The following is a 21,762-nucleotide window of genomic DNA, read 5'->3' on the forward strand; positions in this document are numbered from 1 at the left end:
TCAATTTGGCAGGATTTACCCACTGGTAACCCTATTCCTACATTCCTACTCATTTGCAAACATCGTGCACATTTGTAACTAACGTGAGTGCAGTGAGATAAATTGTGGGGAGAAAAAAGATGCCAGGAGAACTGTAGAAACCCACATTCCATTCCAACAGAAAAAGGTAAATAATAAATGAGGTTTATCTGAAATCCCTGAATCTAATTGTGTGGTTGAGTCAATTTTTGCAAATGCACAAACAGATGTTTTATGAAGCTTGACTAACATTAAACTTAACTGTTGTTGCTTCAGGTTGATATCAAAAAGTTGGGCCAACAATTGACTGACAGACTATTGTAAATGTTCTGTCTTTTGTAGAACTGCCAAAGGTTGTTGATGTTAGTGAGAGTGCAACAGTAGTGCAGCCAGATGAGCAAGTGCCTGCTCCTCCTGTTCCAGAACCCTCACCAAGAGAGACCACTCCTGTATGTTCAAGAAGTATCTACATGGAAGCAGCAAAGTTTCTTTTGGATGTTTATGCTTTGCAGGTTAGCTACAAGGCCTTACTTCAAAAAAAGACTTGTATTTATGTAGCACCTAATCACGTTTTGGGAACAGGAGCAGGTTAACCTCCCAATAGGAATAGTCAAAACAGTAAACATTTGAGAGCAGCCTCTGTGCAACACTTCATAACTGCTAGTGATAATGGGAACTGCAGATGCTGGACAATCCAGGATAACAAACTGTGGAGCTGGATGAACACAGCAGGCCAAGCAGCATCTCAGGAGCACAAAAGCTGACGTTTCGGGCCTAGACCCTTCATCAGAGATGTTCATAACTGCTAGTTTTTTTTGCAGTGTTTATTTTTTCATATCCAAACGCATTACATATGTTACCACTTTGCTATCTATTAAACTTTCAAAATTGGTAATTCCAGAACATGGATTGGTCCCAGTGTATGACAACGCTATCAACATTAAGACCCAGAGAAACCGTTTTCAAGTATCTACATTCTAATAAGCCGAAACAAAGCCAATATAATTAGGTAAAGATGAAGTAACCACATGGTGTTAGGAACAATGAATAATTTAAATTTAATTTATGGTTAGAATTTTGTTTTCAGAAGAATATGGTATGGTTAGTTTGATTTTTGCGGGCTGGATGCCAGGAGATCTGGAGGGCTTTTTTAAATTGAAGTTTTACTATCTTTGAAGTGAAGAAATAGTGTCTGGTGTGTAGTCTATCATAAAAAAAAGTTTAGATAAAGGCTATGCTGTTAGCTGACCACAGGGGTACTGGGACATAGACTGAAAAAGCTAGAAGTTGTTCAGTGTGTGGAAATGTCAGAAAGTGGAGGCAGGAGTTTTAAACTCTTCAGTAAGCAATTTTTCAAGAATACTGAAAACTGATTTTAGAGAGCTTGTATGTTTGCTCTGAAATTAAAGTGATAGTGCATTTAGCTTGCAGTTTGTTTCTTGTGTCTCAGGCAGAGATCAGATGAAGAAAAAACATCCAGAGAATGCGCCAGAAGGAAACTAGTTGTAGTTCTGCAAAGCTGAGCAAGAAGCCTGGGTATGGAGATAGTGGTGAACCTTTGGGGTTTATTATTTGAGAGGATTTTGCCAGATAAAATGAACAGTTAGAGTTTAAATCCTTTTATTGTACTCATACCAAAATCTTTCCTGTTCTAAAAATCTAGTGTAATATAGCTTGAGTCTTTCCTTTGTCAATATATATTTTATTCTTTATGTTAAAAGCACACTCAAGACTAGTGTGAATTTGTCAGTAGCTGACGTCCATGATTTTAAAAAAGAGAGAATTAGGGCCTGTCAAGCCAGGTTTCACTCTGGGATCTGACTTGTCGAGTACTAACATCAGCCTGCATCATAACATCGTTTAAATAAGAATGAGGCAGTTGTAAGAAATTGTTGACTGCCAAACCAGATAATGATGTTGAACTCCTGGAAACATTCAGTCCAGTGTGTTCATTCTTTATTCATCCACTTGCCTGTGTCATTTTTTAATTGTTGCATTTTTGATTTCTTTTTCAGTTTTGGCTTGTTTTTGAACCAACTTGTTCTCAGAGTTTGTCTTTCAAGGCAAGCAATGAACGATTGTTTGGACTTTTCCCTCGGACCTCTGACTTAGCACAACACCTGAACTAATTAACAACATTGCAATTTTACTTGTTCTTTGTTTCTGTTTCTCTTTATAACAAGCTAAACTCCGGTAGGTCACCACATGTTTTGCCATTTTTAACTCAATAAAACTTATTTTTTTCTATTTTTGCTATTAGTTTGCAACAAGAGCCTTGGCACATGAGATGCTTCTGGGCGAAACTGGACTAAGTTGCGAGTATCACGTGATTCTGGCCCGGCTTTACATACTTCAGGAGGAGTTTGCAAAAGCAGAGGAGTCTCTTGCGGAAGCAAGTCGAATTGACCATAAAGTAAGTGAAAAGACAGACTAGATGAGTCTGCAAATTCAGGAGAATGTAGACCTGGCTCAATTGTTGGATAAATTATTCTGAGGTCTGGAATTTCCTAGATCCCACCTAATCTAAACTACTCTTAAATTTAGGATAACAAGGTGTAGAGCTGGATGAACACAGCAGGCCAAGCAGCAGAGGAGCAGGAAAACTGATGTTTTAGGTCTGGACCCTTCTTCAGAAAGTTTTTGTGAAGAAGGGTCCAGACCAGAAACGTCAGTTTTCCTGCTCCTCTGCTGCTTGGCCTGCTGTGTTTGTCCAGCTCTACACCTTGTTATCTCAGATTCTCCAGCATCTGCAGCTCCTACTACCTCAACTCTAAAATTTATGCAGATCTCCCCACCAATCTTGCTGAATGGAGCTTACACTCAAGTTTCCTGCAGAAATTGTGGCATGGCAACTATCAGTCAGAGCATATTGTCTCCTCTGTTCCTTTTTCTTCTATGTGATGAACATTGATGTGCCAGCTGAGAGACTACTTCAGCTGCATTGTTGTCTGAATGCAGGGAGAAGGGAAGGTACAAAAAAAAAGTGCGAACTGAGAAAGGCCGCTTTTTAAGTGTATTTGTCAGATTCCACAAGAAATTGTTTTGTAAGTTGCAAAGAAAATTGTTAAACTCATAGAAAACTTGAAGAAGGTGGTTTGTTTATGGAATGAACTGCCAGAGGAAGTGGTAGGTGCATGATATAGTTACTAGATTTAAAAGGTATTTCAACAGGCACACAAAAAGGAAAGGTTTATCTTCTATATTTAGAGAGATATGGGCCAAATACAGGCAAACTGTACAAGTTCAGTTTGAGAAACTTGTTCAGCATGAACAAGATGGACTGGAGAGTCTGTTTCTGTGCTGTATGACTATGACTGTATTAGCAATACTTATATTGGGTGGGTTTGGAACAGCATGTGCAGAATCTTCTCAGCATAAGTACAGGAAACTATCATGAGCTAGTGATTGCTAGAGATTTAGCACACGTATGAAGCTGTGTAACTAAGTGGGAAATCTGAATAATGGATACCACATCAAACTCTGAGTGCTGCATCTATGCTTCCAATTTGCTTGCTTTATTTCTAATGCTACTCACATAGATGTAAATAACTATAAATTGACCAATAAACCTTCTCTTCCCCTTAAGCATTGATGATCTTTTTGAAGAACATTTCCATTTGTGGCAAATTTTTAAATCGAAATTCAAGATGGGAATGGTTTTGCACGCAGTTTTCAGGAAACCGCCAGTGTGCTGCTCTTTTGCTGGGTTTTTTTCTGCATCTGGATTCCTGTATTTTGGAACTGGATCATTTAAAGTGTTAATGAGCACCACCTTGCACCACTATGGCAGATTTAGTTCTACAGCAAACAGTATAGTCAATAGTTGAGCTCCTCAACAACACCCCGTTGGAGCCAAAACATGGTTCAGGAATAGCATTGGTCTTCCAGTCATGGACTGTGGTTTTAGTGCTCAATTTAACATTCTGACAACACATACCTACCCAAGTTGTGAGCACAATCATGATAGCCTCACTGAAGTAACCTGGCAACTGTGGCTTATTTATGCAAATGTTGGTGGTAAAATACTTAAAATAAAGTGCTCTTATCTGAATGCATAAAACATTCACAGTGAGATCAAAAAACTATTGGCACAAATAGAGAGAAATGACTTGGATCTCGTTTCTAACAGAGAGAGAGATCCAGTTAATTACAGGATGATGACATTTGGAAATAAACATTTCAGGGTATGCCACATTTTGAAAAGTCAGACAGAATGGAAAAGGAGGAATTGCCTGGCAGTAATGACTGATTATTTTCTCAGAAAAAGTCTTATCTCTGAGAAAATCTTATCTCAGAGGATCAGAAAACAGAATCATGGATGGCGATTAAGAAAAACAACAGCCATAAACGCTGGTGGGAGGAATTTATATGTCTACTGTTCTAGTTCTACTACTATGGCATTAAAGATGAAATGATGGATCTCGTAACAAAAAACATGTGATAGTCAAGGGGATTTTATTTTTCCCATAGACTAGGAGATGACTTCATTGAAAATTTTGTGACACAAATAAGTAGCAATCTGTGTGTCACAACTCTCTCCTTTCTCATTGTTTGTTTCAACTTGATGCCAAAAATTGGCCTGAAGTTTCTTTTTTCTCTCTCCCTCCTTTGTTGAATAGTGGAATTACATCTAAATAAAAACCGAAAGAACGGCGGATACTGTTGTGTAGTGGAATTACATCTTCAGATTTAAAATCTGCCAGGACCATTCTAGAATCTCGGAAATTTTGGAAAAATCTCATCCACTGTATCTGTGTACTTCTTTTAGATCCTTTGAATGCAGGTCATCAGGTCTTGGGGATCCGTCAGATTTTAATCCCTTTAATTTCTCTCATTCTTTTTCTCAGCTGCTATTATTTACCATGAATTCCTCACTGTCTTTGGTCCCTTGTATTGCTCTCAAAATGATCCCAGACATCCAACAAAAGTAATGCTAGCAAACAGGTTAAGCAGCCAATCGCTAAAGTATTCTCACAGACAGTAAACAAGGATGTTAAAAGCATCAGTTATCTTTCAAGAACAGAAACAGAAGTTGTTGGAAGAGCTCAGCAGGTCTGGCAGCATCTGTGAAGAAAAAAAATCAGTGTTAATGTTTCAAGTCCAGTGACCTTCATTACGGCTGATGGTAGCTGGGAAAAACGTTGGTTTATATGTAAAGATAGGGAGTGTATGATAGGATAGAGCCCAAAGAGAAATAAGAACAGAGATAATGGGAACTGCAGATGCTGGAGATTCCAAGATAACAAAATGTGAGGCTGGATGAACACAGCAGGCCAAGCAGCATCTCAGGAGCACAAAAGCTGACGTTTCGGGCCTAGACCCTTCATCAGAGAGGGGGATGGGGGGAGGGAACTGGAATAAATAGGGAGAGAGGGGGAGGCGGACCGAAGATGGAGAGTAAAGAAGATAGGTGGAGAGGGTGTAGGTGGGGAGGTAGGGAGGGGATAGGTCAGTCCAGGGAAGACGGACTGACCTATCCCCTCCCTACCTCCCCACCTACACCCTCTCCACCTATCTTCTTTACTCTCCATCTTCGGTCCGCCTCCCCCTCTCTCCCTATTTATTCCAGTTCCCTCCCCCCATCCCCCTCTCTGATGAAGGGTCTAGGCCCGAAACGTCAGCTTTTGTGCTCCTGAGATGCTGCTTGGCCTGCTGTGTTCATCCAGCCTCACATTTTGTTATCGAGAAATAAAAACAGTTGGACATACAAAGGAGTTGATAATGATCTGGCCAGGAGGATGAATAGTTGACCTTTTTTTAAAATGATCATTCTATGATGAGTGGAATAAAGATTGGTCTATAGGTATTAGTATTAAGCACAAATATTTTGAAATATCATAATGAAAAATATTGGCATTTCATAAATATAAAATCTGCTTTTAGGACCATTCACACTGTTCAGCCATACCTATGAAGATACTACTCTGATGAAAATCCAGTTATACCTCATCCAACAAGGTCTCACTTTTTCAAGGATTTTAAAAACCAGACTCATAGTTGCAGAAGGACAAGTTTTTGTCATTTCTGTAATTTCTTCTCAATTGTATTCTTGGGGGCCTTCAGCACTTTTTGAATTTAAATTGCGTGGGTATTGACTCCAGAGGTTGCTGTCAATTTCAGAGAAATAATGGAGGGGTACACTGAATTTTTCATCATCGTTGCTGTTGTAAACTCCAGGCCTATCATCGTTGTAAATAACATGCAAGCCTGGATTTCCTGTTCTTTAATTGTTTATTTTGTGGAAACCAATCAATTTTTCCAATAATAATCATTTATTCTCTTGCATTGGAAGCTGAAGAATAAATTTTCTGACAACTTTGTTACTACAGAATCCAGACCTGTGGGCTTTGCTGGGACATCTAAGCTATATGAAAGAAAACTACTGCAAGGCTAAGGAATATTATGAACGTGCTTTGTGTTATGTGAATGATGCACTTGACATGCATTCCATCTGCCTGAGACTAGGCTCCATCTACTTGCAGGAAGAAACTTTTCAATCAGTAAGGACAATTTATTTCAATTTTACAGGAAATGTATGTGAATTCGAATTCAATAAAATGCTGTCACTGGAGGGGTGTATTGAGATAACATTTTTAGTATTTATTTTGTTACGGACTTGCTCACTGAGCTGGTAAACTTGTTCACAGATGTTTCGTCACGTTGACGGGTATTTGTATCCCTGGTCTATCTAGTAGCAAGGCTAGTGTGGCCAAAAACATTACATAGGGAAGCCAGAAGAACACATACCATCAGGATTTACAAACACCAACTAGCTACCAAGAGACATGACCAACTCTCACTCACTTCAATACACATGGACAAAGAGGGACACCAGTTCAACTGGGACAACATAGCCATCTAGGACAAGCCAAACAAAGACGTGCACAAGAATGTCTGGAGGCCTGGCACTGAAACCAGACTTCCACTAACAAACATGTAGAGCTGGACCCTATATACCAACAACTAAGAAACAAATCTGGAAGTGATACTGCCCACCCCAACAAACCAAGGCACATAAATAGCAAGCAGGACAGAACACTGACACTTCACTGGAGCCTCACATATGATGTTACCGAGCACGGTGACGAAACATCTGCAAACAAACTTACTAGCTTGGTGAACAAGTCAACAACCCACGCTACAAATCTTCTCAAAAACCTAATTATTTATTTTACATATTACTGTCATTTGAAAATAGGGAAAATTTAATTGTATTTTAGCCATTCCCTCTCAAGCTTTCATTTGGTTTGTATATAAACGGCAGATCTAAACTAATATTGATCTTATTTATGACATTGCATAAGGATTACATTTGTAAGGATATTGTGGCAATTTATAAGAGTCTAACTTGCTGTAAAGTATTTGATGGTAACACAACAAGGTATCTATCACATGTTGGTATGAGTGGGATCGATAGCAACAGTATAATTCAAAATGCATTAGAAATACATACATTAAATAATGTCTTTGGGAAATTCCATCTGTAGAATGTCCACAGATACCAGTTATGTCTGCCTGTCACAGAATAGTTCATAAATTGAGTTCCAATATAGTTTCCAGGCTTTTTGCAACAGTGTAAGTTACATAGGCAAAATTTTCAGGACTTTTCATATCACGCAAGAACAACAGTAAGAATCTATGTGAAAGTAAATCATTTCTTCCAATTCTCAACTTCAAACTCAGAATGTTCTGTAGCAATGTAATTGCTGTTCACCTCCAACTCACTATTTGCCAGCCCACAAAAGAATTTTGACGAATGTTTAAGAAAATATGGTGTTCAGAAAACCTTTTATGAACTGGCATCTATGGGACCAGGAGTGTACTGGTTAATTATATATTCTGGTTGATCAAGAGGTCCACGTCATCAATGTAAAAGCACAAGCTAATTAATAGAGATATAATGCAGGGGGTGTACACACTACTGTTATACTTTATTTACAGCAAAAACCAATTTCATATTGCAACTTTGCCTTAAATAAAATTAACTGGCCAAGAGCCTTCTCACTCACACCATCAACTGACTACTTAGACATTGCAGAGATCATGATAATACATGAAACTCAGGCATTTGTGGTATATAATTATTGCCAGTTTATCGAGAGTGCTGGTTCAGGTGCCAGTTAAAATAAAGTTTACTGTATTTGCATTCATTCAGCATCTGGATAATACATATACTGTCACCTCAATGTAGCAATTGTAATGTGGTCAGCCAGGTAGACTTCATAGAACGTGAGTCAAAAAGGCTGAAGATGCTGGAATCTAATGTAGACAAACAGGAGGCTGGAAGAACTTGGCAAGCCAGGCAGCATCTGGAGGAAAGGAGAAGTCAACATTTTGGGTGTTACCCTTCTTCAGGATTTGATGTGGAGATAGGGGGAGCTGAAGATAAAGGTGAGGGGAGCAGGGTAGCCGAATTATGGTGAGAGGGGTGGGGAGTACTGGAGAGATCTGTTGGAGAGGACCCTACAGCCTGGAGGACACAACATTGAGTTCTCTGATCTCAAATAAACTTCCCACCCATTCCCTGGCTTACTTTTCCACCGCTGCCTCCTCCCTTCCAGTCACCTACTGACCCTCCCGTCCAGCTACCAACTGGTTCATCCCTCCCATCAATCAACCAGGTTGTACCTACTACCAGGGTCCACCTATCACCACTATTCTGCTAAACCCCTCCCCCTCCTTTAGCTGCAGCTCCCCCTACCCCTACATCCAGTCCTGAAGAAGGGTAATACCCAAAACGTTGACCTCTCCTCCTTCAGATATTGCCTCGCTTGCAGTGTTCTTCCAGCCTCCTGTTTGTTTACATTAGATTCCAGCATCTTCAGCCTTTTTGCCTCACATTCAGTGTCTGCCTTCTCCTGCCAATGCGTTCTATTGGTTTTTGTCTTTTTTCCTCTTAATGCCCACACTTATGTACTGATTTTAGCATTAAGATTAATATGATCGCATCACTCTCAGCTTTCCTTCTCTTGATTCAACCTTTCACTCATAAATATCAAACCAGTACTTAAGTTAATTTTTTTTAAGAATTGCTTTTTACGTCATAGGATGTTTAACCTTTGATTCAACACATGTAACTTCTAACTTTCAATTCAACACTTGTAACCTCTAACCTTAGCTTCAACACTTGTAACCTCTTACCTTACAAGCCTCATTATATGTTATACAATCAGTACTTGATGCAAAAAGATGTTATTTGCACCAGATGTTAGATCTGAGCATAATGCAACAGAGGAGTTTTATTTATTTTTATGGTTTATTTATATTTATAAACCATCTGATTGTTGTTTCTAATGTTTTTTTTTCAGTATAAATCAGCCAAATCTACCTACGTTTTCACCTCGAAGAGAGCACCATCCTGTTTGTCCTGGCTAGGGGTTGGCAAAGCCTGCTACCGAGTGAGTAAACAAAAAATACTGGAAATAGTTAAAAGTTCAGCAGCATTTGTGGAGATGGGAACAGAAATAAGGCTAGGAGTTTGAGATCCCGATAGAGGCAGACCACTTTAGAAAAATTCCCCTGTGGCCTAATGAAACCAAAAAGAGCATTGAGCCAAAGAAGCAAATACAGTCAGGCTAAGCAAATACTTGGTAAACGAGGCAGTTCTCAAAAGGGAGGTACTTTGGAGGAGAAGAGGAGGATGGAGGGGATTATGGAGAAACTTTTAGAGCGTGGAAGCAAAATGTCAATTTCTTAGACCTTGTGCGCAAATGAATTTCTGCATTCATACACAAAGGAACAGTAATTGAAGAAAACATTGGAGTAAATTAAGTTAAATTGTGTTTTAATTTCCCCACAGAATGATGCATTGTGCATGAGAGACATAAATATTGGAAGGAAACTTCATAAAAATACAGTAAATAGAAATTTTTTTTTTACATATTTGTTAAAGTACTGAGCATCTCCAAAGACAAATTACAGGGTATACCAATTATAGTCAAGGGAAATTACCTTTGATAAGTACTTTTGCAACACCTTTCTCAGAACCAAGGGATTAACTCAAATTTTTTTTATTCTGTATCTACTCAGCTGAATGAACTGACAAATGCTGAAGATGCACTCTGTGAAGCAAATATTCTATGTAACATGAATGCAGAGGTCTGGGGCTATCTCACACTGGTGTGCTTGAAGGTATTTTTTATGAATGAAAGTAATTTCCAAGCTATGTTAGCTAGCTCATCAAATGCTAAATCACACATTTTCGTGGGGGAAGGAGATTTGAAAATTTACAGGGCGAAAACACTAGCCAGTAAACTTTGGAGTTGGAATTTTCTAATCAACCTGTATAAAGATGTTGTTACAGTACTCTGGAGCAGGTGGGACTTGAACCCTGGTCTCTTTTTACAAAAGTAGGCACATTGCCACTGCACCACAAGAGCCCAGATTCAACCTTTGGTTTCTTTTGTGTGAACTGAACTGATCCTTGAGGAAGAAGATTGTAATTAAGCATCAGCCTGGGTGATCAGGTGGATCTGAGCCCTACCTCCAATTTGAACACCTTTTTTATGTTGCCACCTGAGTACAGTACTGAGATTGGGCTGTATTGTCATGGTGCTTTCTTTCTGTGCAACGTTGAACTAGGATGCTCCTGGTTTGACTTGATGCAAATTATCTTAAGTATCATTCAAATAGGCAGGATTTCTCGTATGGTCTTGGCCAGCACTTTTCTCTCAAGCTATGCTAAAACAGAACAACTGAGAATTTACTGATGTGCTATTTTTGGAAATCAATCATGCAAATCAATTACCAACCACAGTGGTCTTTCCTAAGGACTTGAAAATTGCTATAAAAATAGTTGTGTTTTGGCCTCCCCACCTCAGAGCTAGGGAAGGAAAATGCTTCCATTCTTCAAATTGTGCTTGTGGCTCCTTGTCAGAAAGGACACTTGCAAACATTGGATCAAGATAGATTAGATTAGATTAGATTCCCTACAGTGTGGAAACAGGCCCTTCAGTCCAACAAGTCCACACCGCCCCTTGAAGCATCCCACCCAGACCCATCCCCCCATACCCCACACACCCCTGAACACTATGGGCAATTTAGCACCTAGCCTGCACATCTTTGGACTGTGGGAGGAAACCCATGCAGACACGGGGAGAACGTGCAAACTCCACACAGACAGTTGCCCGAGGCTGGAATTGAACCCAGGTCCCTGGCACTGTGAGGCTGCAGTGCTAACCACTGAGCCACCGTGCCGCCCGAGATAGAATTGTGTTGGCTTGCACTTCCTATTTTATAATGGCATGCCAACTAAAAGTGCACCAGGTAAACCAGGATCACTTATCATTGCACACCTGGTTCATCCAACATTCCTGAAACAGTATCTGACTGTATATTGGCACCTTTGAGAGAGTAAGGGTGAAATAGCTTTTCTTTTTAAAAGTTCTCATATCTGACTTGATGTTTACACAGCAAATAAAGTCTGAAACATTTATGAAAAAATAAAATAATCATTAATTTGATAACTCTCTATTTTCTGATGTTCAAGAAGTATGCTTTTTAAAGTAAAATATATTTGAATATACCTGTTTAATTACAATCCACTTTTACAATGTAGAATTTATTTCTAGCCAAGAGGACTGTTATTTTCAGAAATTCATTGAAGATTAATTTTGATCATATTGAAATTTCTTTTTCAAAATGTAATCTTCCAGTCAAATTAGTGGAAATTAATAATGGGCAAGTTCTTTAAATGAGCAGTATACAATTTGTTCAGTGAAGATCATTCCCTAATCCAGTCTAAAGAGCTTTTCATCAGAACATTGAATTAATTTAATGCTTCAAAAAGAGTAAGTGAATGTATGATTTGGTGACAGTTTATTTTATAGATAATCCTCAAACCATTCTTGCAGCATTTTACTTCTGACTAAAGGCAGAACATGTTAAAGTAAAATTCTCGGTTGGTACAGAGTTTGCTTTTTTTTTGGAAACACGAAACTGAAGTCCTTTATTGTCATGTGCTATCTTCTTTTTGAATTTTGTAATTTGATTTATTTTTGTAATTTCAGACAGGGAGAAAGCTAGAAGCGGAGCAAACCTATAAATATGCATTAAAGGTTTGTTCAAAGACTGATATCTTGTTTCACTGCTGTTCCATCGGTATATTGTACAGGATGCAACAGATAGCCACAGAATAATAGGAGTAAGCAAGGCAGACCATTTCAGTGAGACATAACTGATCTGTATCTTAATTCCATTCATTCACTTTTATTCTATATCCCTGATGAGCAAAGACCTGTGGATATCAGAAGTAAAATTATTAGTTGAGCTTACAATCTACTACTTTTTGTAAGAAAGATCTTCACCTTTTAACATTCTTTGTGTGAAGAATTGCTAACTTCATTTCATATTTTGAGATTGCGCTCCTAGTCTTGGACTTTGCTGGAGTGGAAAAAATTATCTTTATTTCTTCCATCAGGGGTGATAGTGAGGTAGTGATAGTATCAGCAGATTAGTAATTCAGAGATTAAGGCTAATGTTCTGAAAATGTGTTTGAAATCCTTCCACAGCAGCTGGTGGCTTATAAATTAAGTAAATGAATTTGGAACATAAAACTAGTCATTAGTGATTAAATTACTATTGATTGCTGTAAAAATCCATCTGGTTCACTAATGTCCTTGAGGTTGAAAATCTGTTATTCTTGCATGATCTGGTCTGCATGTGAGCCCAGACCCACAGCAGTGTGGTTGACTCTCAGCTGCCCTCTGAAATGACCGTGAAACAGTCAGTTCAGAAACAATTATAGATGCTGAATTGCTAGCATTGCTCACATCCCATGGAAGAATTTTAACAAATTCCTTTCAAAATGCTTAAACTTCAATATTCCAAACAAAAGTTCTCTTCATAATTTAGTCTTTGGGATCCTGATAACATTCTGCAAAATCTTAGTTGCATTTCATCCAAATCTAATATATCCTACTGTCGATACAGTACCTAGAACTGTACACAGTTATGATCTGATCAAAGAAAACATTTTCAGATTCTAAAAACATACTCAGTTTAGAGTATTGTGATTGACTTCTTTACAGTTACAGTGATGGCAAACATTAAAGAACAATAACTGTGATACAGACAAATGGCAATGTAACCTGATCACCGTGTTTTCAATATATATGCATTTTTACCTGTGTTATAAATCCGTTCTGAATTACTCATTTCACAGACCAATTGCACAATGAATTAAATTACAACCAGCTGAGCATCAGATTTCATAGAATTATAAAATCCCTACAGTGTGGAAGCAGGCTATTTGGTTGATCGAGTCTACACAGTCCCTCTGAAGAGGATCCCACCCAGACCTACCACCTACTCTATCCCTGTAACTCTGCATTTCACATGGCTAATCCACCTAACCTGCAAGAGCTACAAGAGGAAGTGATGGAGGCCAGTATAATTACAACATTTAAAAGGCACCTGGATGGGTTTCTGAATAGGAAAGGTTTAAAGAGGTATGGGCCAAATGCTAGCAAATGGGATTAGATCAGATTGGGATATCTGGTCGACGTGGATGAGTTGGACCAGAGGGTCTTTGTCTGTGCTGCATAATTCTAAGGCTCCATGTGACAAATTCCTTTTCTTCACATTTATGAGGAGTTACTAAAAGTAGACAAGGCATATAATCAATGAGGAAAACCAATGATTACATTTAGCTACTTCTCGTTCAAAGTCTTCAGAAACTCAAAGGTACATGGTTGCTCAGCCCCCAGTCTTCTGTGCTAGCGACTTTCGCATTGTTTGGAAGGAAGGTAATAAAATTGAGGTCCCTCATCCCTTCCAGTGCACACTGTGTGTAGGTTGGGGAACAATTGACATAAATAGAGGGAGTGTCATTTGCTGAAGAAATTTAGAATTGCAGTGTGAAGGCTTGATGCATTCTGTAATTTCAATTAGTTAAACAGATTTTAGAATGTCACATTTCTGTCGTGTTTAAGAATACACTTTTCACACGAACAGTGTTGGTTAAGTGCAGTTGTGCAAAGCGTCCAAAAATTCTATTAGAAATAGAAATTGTTGCAGACTATCACTCTGCCTCTGCCTTGAAATTTAGTAATCTGTTTTCTTGGTTTAGTCTGTTTTAAGATACTATTGTTAAAAATAGTATTTTTATCTCCATTTTCAGCATTTAATCTCATTGAACTGACTGATTCAGCATTGCATGCACATAACTATCCACTTTATTGAGAAATATACTTTTAGGATTACTGCACATTCAACAGAGAAATAATTGTAAGTCAATCCCGTATATGAAATTCATGCAGACAATGGTAGTCTGTCAACTGGAGAAACAATATTAATGCTAATCTGCAGTTATTTTTATTTTTCACAGTTAAACCTCCAAAATAAAAAGCTCCTTGATGAGATTAATCAGCTGCAGAAAACAGTTGGCTTTGGAAATCCATCACTTTGAACCAATTGCAATCCATCAGTTCTTAAGCTTCATGCGTCTCTGAACAGCCTTTAATTTTGTTCTGATGTCATTTGTTACACATCTCTAAAAGGTGTGTATTTTTGGTCAAAATAAAGTCAGCCTTACATCCGAATGTTAATGTGTACCCCAAGATTGGATTGATTGTATGACCTTACAAAAACTGAATAAAATAGATTTTGAAAACTTTTATGTTTTCTGTTATTTATTATGGTCTTCTGGATCCAATTCTCTTTTCTTCTTCTGCTGCATTTTTCCTAAGTTCAATTAGTTGTCACATACTATTTCTTGAATTAAAGCTGTTAGATATATTTCTTTTATGCTGCACTTTCATGAACATGCCACTTTTGGAATGCTTGGAGAGAATGGGAAGGCATCATACTGGTAAATTAAGGGATAGCAAAAAGCTGGAAGTCAGAGTCGATACATTGTGGAGCTGGAGGATCACAGCAGGTCAGGAAGCATCAGAGGAGCAGAAAAGTTGATGTTTTGATTTGGGACCCTTCCTCATGACTGGGGTGGGGGTGGGGTGGAGCAGATAGGTGAAAGAGAAGATGGATGGATTGTGTCAGGTCAAAGAGGCAGGGATGAGGGGGAGGGATGGACATGGGATGAGGCCGGGGTAGGGACATTTTGAAGCTTGTGAATTCTATGTTGAGGCCATTGGGCTGTAAGCTCCCAAGGGGGAACATAAGGTGTTCATCCAAATTTCATGTGGGCTCATTGTGACAGTGGAGGAGGTCCAGGATGGATGTGTCATCAAAGGATTAAGATGGGGAGTTAAAATGGCGAGGAAAAGATGGAGTTGATTGGAGTATACAGAGTGCAGGTGCTCCATGAATTGGTCACTGAGTCAGTGCTTGGTCTTTCCGATGTCGGGGAGATCATATTGGGATCAATGGATGTAGTAGTAGAGATTAGAAGACATACAAGTTAATCCTTGTCAGATACAGTGTGATTGTTTGGAACCTTGGACAGAGATGAGAGGGGAGGTGTAAGGGCAGGTGTAGCACTTACTGCAGTTGCAGGGAATGGAGCCGGGTATGATAAGGTTGGTGGGGATTGTGGAGCAGACAAGGGAGTTGCAGAGAGAGCAATCCCTATGGAAAGCAGATAGGGGTGGGGAGGGGAATATCTCTTTGGTGGTGGGGTCTGATTGCAGGTGGTGAAAATGGCGGAGGATGATGCATTGGATTTGGAGATTACCGGGGTGATGTATGAGGACCAAGGGGTCTCTATCCTCGTTATTGTTTAGGGAAAGGGGGATTTGAGGGCAGAATTGCAGGAGATGTGGTTGAGAACATTATGAATCACGGGAGAGGGGAGGTAATGGTCTGTAAAGTAGGAGGACGTTTGGGATGTCTAAGAGGGAATGCTTTGTCCTGGGAGCATGTGCGCTGGAGTTGGAAGACTTGGGAGTATGAGTTCGCATTTTTGCAAAAGGGTGGGTGAGGAGGTGTAGTCAAGGTCGCTATGGGAGTTGGTGGGTTTGAAATAGGTGTCAGTGCTGTATTGGTTGCTGGAGATGGAGATGAAGAGATCCATGGAGGGGAGGGAGGTGTCAGAGGTCCAGGTGAATTTGAGGTTGGGGTAAAATTTGTTGGTGAAGTAGATGAACTGTTTGAGCTCCTCACTTACCCCCATGCCCCCATTTATTTCTCTCACACTTTCCCAGTCCTGATGAAGGGTCATGACCTGAAATGTTGACTTTCATGCTCCTCTGATGCTGCCTGACTTCCTCCAGCTCCACACTGTAGTAATACTGGTAAATTAAGGGGCTACTTTTTCCTCATTCACTGACTTTTTGTGAACCTAATTTCACCCCTGTTGCAACAAGACAGTGGGTTACAATCAGGCCTGCTCACCCAGAAGCAGATTGTAGGTAGCATTCAGAACTTCTGAAGAAGGATACCGACCCAAAATGTCAGTTTTCCTATTCCTCTGATGTTGCCTGACTTGCTGTGTTCCTCTAGTTCCACATTGTGTCATCTAGGAATTGGGAGGTCATGTTTTGCGGCAGTACTGAACATTGGTTAGGCCATTTGGAATTATGGTCTCCCAGCTGTAGGAAAGTTGGAAGGGTTCGGAAAAGGTTTACAAGAATTTTGCCATAGTTGGAGGTTTGCGCTATGGGAAGGAGTTGAATTGGCTGGGGCTATTTTCACTGCAGCATTGTGCCTGAGGGGTGACCTTCCAGAGCTTTATAAAATCATGTGGAGCATGGATAGGGTGAACAGCCAAGGTCCTTTCCCCAGGCTAGGTGAGTCCAGAACTTGAGGGCATAGGTTTAAAGTGAGAAGGGAAAGATTTAAAAGAAGCCCACTGGGTAACTTTTTAATGCAGAGTGGCACATGTATGAAATGAGCTGCCAGAGGAAGCGGTGGAGGCTGGCGCAATTACAACATTTGAAAGACATCTGGAAGGGTAAATGAATAGGCAGGGTTTAGAAGGCTGTGAGCCAAATGCTGGCAAATGAATGAGATTGTTTTCAGACCAGTTTGTGGTATAGCCCAGTAGGGAACTGGCAATTCTGGATTTGGTGATGTGTTACGAGGCAGACCTGATTAGAAAGCTTAAGGTGAAGGAACCCCTCGAGGGCGGTGACCATTTTATGATAGAATTTAGTCTCTAGTTTGAGACAGAGAAAGTGGAATCATACAATTGAATAAAGGTAAACAAAGACATGAAGGAGGATCTGGTTGATTGGAAAAGAACAGCCTAACAGGGAAGACAATGGGGCAGCAATGACAGTAGTTTCTGGGGATAATTTAGGAGACACAGCAGAAGTTCATCCTAAGGAAGAAGAAACATACTAGGGAGAGGGTGAGGTGACTTTGGCTGACAAGGGAATACAGAAACAGCATAAAATCAAAAGAAAAAGCACACAATGCTGTGAAGATTAGTGGGATGCCTGATTATTGGGAAGCCTTTAAAAACCAGCAGAGGATAAATAAAAAGACAAGAAGCCTTTTATAGAAAGCTGGGAGGCTGCAGAAGGACTTGGACGGGATAGGAGAGTGGGCAAAGAAGTGACAAATGGAATACAATGTGGAGAAGTATGAGGTTATGCACTTTGCTGAAAGGTTTAGAAGCGTAAGCTATTTTCAATATTGGGGCAAGACTTTAGAAATCTGAAGTACAAAGGAACTGGGGAGTCCTAATTCATGATTCTGTTAAGGTCACCATGTGGGTTCATTTGCTGGCAAGGCACTTGAAGTTTGAGAGGGCTAGAATGCAAAAGCAGAGATGTACTGCTGAGGCTTTATATAATTCTGGTCAGACCACATTGAGAATATCGTGAGTAGTTTTGGGACTCCATCTAAGGAAGGATGTGCTGATCTTGGGGCGTTCGCCAGGGGAGATTTACAAGAATGATCTCAATGATGAAGGGCTTATTACATGCGGAATGGTTGATAGCTCTGGGTCAGTACCTAATGGAAGTTCAGACAGATGGGGGAGGAATCTGATTCAAACATACAGAATACTGAGAGGCTTGGATATAGTGGATGTGGAGATGTTCTCACTAGTAGGAGAAATGAGGACCTGAGGACACAGTCTCAGAGTGAAGGGATTTTCCTGGGCATGAAGGAGAATTGCTAAATGACCCTGGGGGAGGAGGGGAGTTGCTGGGGTCTTGAGTCACATGTAGGCCAGACCAGATAAGAATGGCATTTTCCTCCCCTATACAGCATGAATGAACCAGATATATTTTTCCAACAATTGACAACGGATTCACAGTCATCATTAGACTCTTAATTCTAGATTTTTATCACATTCAAATTCTATAATCTGCTATGGTGGGATTCAAAGCTGGGTCCCCAGAACATTCTTCAAAAATGGGGAAGGGGAAGGGATGTGGGAAATAAATCGAGAGAGGAGGGGTGGGACTGGGGAAGGTAGGTGGGATGGTGGTGGGTTAAATCAGGTAGGGAGTGGTGGGGACTGGTCAGCGGGATGGGCAGGGTGGATAGTTGGGATAGAAGATGGACAGGTTGTGTCACGTCAAGGAGGCGGGGCTGAGACGAAGGGTTGAAACATGGGATGGGGCCAGGGTGGGAAGTTTATAAAACTGGTGAATTCCATGTTTAGGCTATCAAGCTGTAGGCTCCTGAGACAGAATATGAGGTGCTGCTCCTCCAGTTTGCGTGTGGTGTCATTGTGACACTAGAGGAGGCCCAGGGTGGACATGTCACCGAGGGAGTGGGAGGACGAGTTAAATTGGTGAACGGAAGGTGTTGTCATTTGTCGGGTACCTAGCGCAGATGCTCTACGAAATGGTCTCCAAGTCTACGCTTGGTCTCACCAATGTAGAGGAGGCCAAGTCAGGAGCAGTGGATACAGTAGACCAGTCCCCCTCCACCGACACCCTCATCCGCCTAGCCGAACTCACCCTCACCCTCAACAACTTCTCTTTCGATTCCTCCCACTTCCTACAGACTAAGGGGGTGGCCATGGGCACCCGCATGGGCCCCAGCTATGCCTGCCTCTTTGTAGGTTACGTGGAACAGTCCCTCTTCCGCACCTACACAGACCCCAAACCCCGCCTCTTCCTCCGGTACATTGATGACTGTATCGGCGCCGCCCCTTGCTCCCCAGAGGAGCTCGAACAGTTCATCCACTTCACCAACACCTTCCACCCCAAACTTCAGTTCACCTGGGCCATCTCCAGCACATCCCTCACCTTCCTGGACCTCTCAGTCTCCATCTCAGGCAACCAGCTTGTAACTGATGTCCATTTCAAGCCCACCAACTCCCACAGCTACCTACAATACACCTCCTCCCACCCACCCTCCTGCAAAAATTCCATCCCCTTTTCCCAATTCCTCTGCCTCCGCCGCATCTGCTCCCACGATGAGGCATTCCACTCCCGCACATCCCAGATGTCCAAGTTCTTCAAGGACCACAACTTTCCCCCCACAGTGGTCGAGAACGCCCTTGACCGTGTCTCCCGCATTTCCCGCAACACATCCCTCACACCCCACCCCCGCCACAACCGCCCAAAGAGGATCCCCCTCGTTCTCACACACCACCCCACCAACCTCCGGATACAACGCATCATCCTCCGGCACTTCCGCCATCTACAATCCGACCCCACCACCCAAGACATTTTTCCATCCCCACCCTTGTCTGCTTTCCGGAGAGACCACTCTCTCCGTGACTCCCTTGTTCGCTCCACACTGCCCTCCAACCCCACCACACCCGGCACCTTCCCTTGCAACCGCAGGAAATGCTACACTTGCCCCCACAACTCCTCCCTCAACCCTATCCCAGGCCCCAAGATGACTTTCCACATTAAGCAGAGGTTCACCTGCACATCTGCCAATGCGGTATACTGCATCCACTGTACCCGGTATGGCTTCCACTACATTGGGGAAACCAAGCGGAGGCTTGGGGACCGCTTTGCAGAACACCTCCGCTCGGTTCGCAATAAACAACTGCACCTCCCAGTCGCAAACCATTTCCACTCCCCCTCCCATTCTTTAGATGACATGTCCATCATGGGACTCCTGCACTGCCACAATGATGCCACCCGAAGGTTGCAGGAACAGCAACTCATATTCCGCTTGGGAACCCTGCAGCCCAATGGTATCAAAGTGGACTTCACCAGCTTCAAAATCTCCCCTTCCCCCAACGCATCCCAAAACCAGTCCAGTTCGTCCCCTCCCCCCACTGCACCACACAACCAGCCCAGTTCTTCCCCTCCACCCACTGCATCCCAAAACCAGTCCAACCTGTCGCTGCCTCCCTAACCTGTTCTTCCTCTCACCCATCCCTTCCTCCCACCCCAAGCTGCACCTCCATCTCCTACCTACTAACTTCATCGCACCTCCTTGACCTGTCCGTCTTCCCTGGACTGACCTATCCCCTCCCTACCTCCCCATCCATACTCTCCTCTCCACCTATCTTCTTTTCTCTCCATCTTTGGTTCACCTCCCCCTCTCTCCCTATTTATTCCAGAACCCTCACCCCATCCCCCTCTCTGATGAAGGGTCTAGGCCCGAAACGTCAGCTTTTGTGCTCCTGAGATGCTGCTGGGCCTGCTGTGTTCATCCAGCCTCACATTTCATTATCTTGGATTCTCCAGCATCTGCGGTCCCCATTATCACTGATACAGTAGACCATGTTGGCGGATATATGGGTGAACCTCTGTCTGATATGAAAGGTTTGCTTTTGGTCTTAAATTGAGGTGAAGTGGGAGATGTAGGGGCAGGAGTAGCACCACCTGCAGTTGCATGGAAAGATCCTGGATGTGGTGGGGCTAGTGGGGAGTATGGAGCTAATGAGGGAGTTGTGGAGAGAGCAGTCCCTACAAAACACAGTTAAGGGTTGTGGCGGGAAATATCTCTTTGGTCATTTCTAACTGCCGTTGCGACATTGATTGCCTCAATCTCTCCGTCCCTCTCACTCACTCCAACCTCTCCACCATGAAATGTGCAGCCCTGCATTCCATCCATTACAACCCTAACCTCAGCCTTAAACCCACAGACAAGGGGCTGCATTAGTGGTATGACACACTGACCTATACATCACTGAGGCCAGGTGCCAACTCTCTGACACCTTCTCCTACCGTCCCCTTGATTATGATCCCACTCCTGACCACCAAACCATCATCTCTCAGACCATTCATAACCTCATCACCTCACACCCACAGTCCCCAGCCTCATCGTTCCCCAGCTCCGCACTGTCCATTTCAATCTCCTTCCCAAAATTCACAAACCTGACTGCCGCAGCCGACCCATTATCTCTGCCTGCTCCTGCCCCACTGAACTCATCTCTGCTTACCTTGACTCTGTCTTTTCACCCCCAGTCCAGGAACTCCCCACCATCATTCAGGACACCATCCATGTCCTCCACCTCCTCCAAGACTTCCAATTTCTTGGACCCCAATACCTCATCTTCATTTTGAACATCCAATCCCTGTACACTTGTATCCTCCTAGCAGATGGCTTAAAAGCTTTCCACTTTTTCCCCTCCCAAAGGCCCAACCAGTCACTCTTCACTGGCACCCTCATCCACTTAACAGAACTTATCCTTACTCTGAAAAACTTCCCCTTGAACTTCTCCCACTTCCTACAGACTAAGTGGGTGGCCATGGACACCCGCATAGGACCAAGCTATGCATGTCTCTTCGTAGGATATGTGGAACAGTCCCTTTACGGCTGCTACACTGGCACCATCCCCTACCTTTTCCTCTGCTGTATCGATGACTGTATTGGCACTGCCTCATGCTCACACGAAGAGCTTAACCAGTTCACCAACTTTACTAACAACTTTCACCCCTACCACATATTCACCTGGACCATCTCTGATACCTCTCT

The 21,762-nt window shown here is 41.9% G+C and overlaps 1 protein-coding gene across 2 annotated transcripts in view; it reads left to right on the top strand.

Moving 5' to 3' along the window:
* Positions 1-14,590, top strand: part of cfap70 (cilia and flagella associated protein 70) — a 91,016-nt gene extending 76,426 nt beyond the window's left edge. For both annotated transcript variants that reach the window (XM_048552364.1, XM_048552363.1), the window contains exons 22-28: positions 361-530; positions 2,279-2,431; positions 6,348-6,518; positions 9,327-9,416; positions 10,048-10,149; positions 12,027-12,074; positions 14,345-14,590. In XM_048552364.1, coding sequence (XP_048408321.1) covers positions 361-530; positions 2,279-2,431; positions 6,348-6,518; positions 9,327-9,416; positions 10,048-10,149; positions 12,027-12,074; positions 14,345-14,425 — 815 coding nt within the window. In that variant the 3' untranslated portion in view covers positions 14,426-14,590. The remainder of the gene's footprint in view (positions 1-360; positions 531-2,278; positions 2,432-6,347; positions 6,519-9,326; positions 9,417-10,047; positions 10,150-12,026; positions 12,075-14,344) is intronic.
* Positions 14,591-21,762: the final 7,172 nt, after the last annotated feature.

Source organism: Stegostoma tigrinum, chromosome 23 (assembly GCF_030684315.1).
Source record: "Stegostoma tigrinum isolate sSteTig4 chromosome 23, sSteTig4.hap1, whole genome shotgun sequence".
In the NCBI taxonomy this organism is placed as follows: domain Eukaryota; kingdom Metazoa; phylum Chordata; class Chondrichthyes; order Orectolobiformes; family Stegostomatidae; genus Stegostoma; species Stegostoma tigrinum.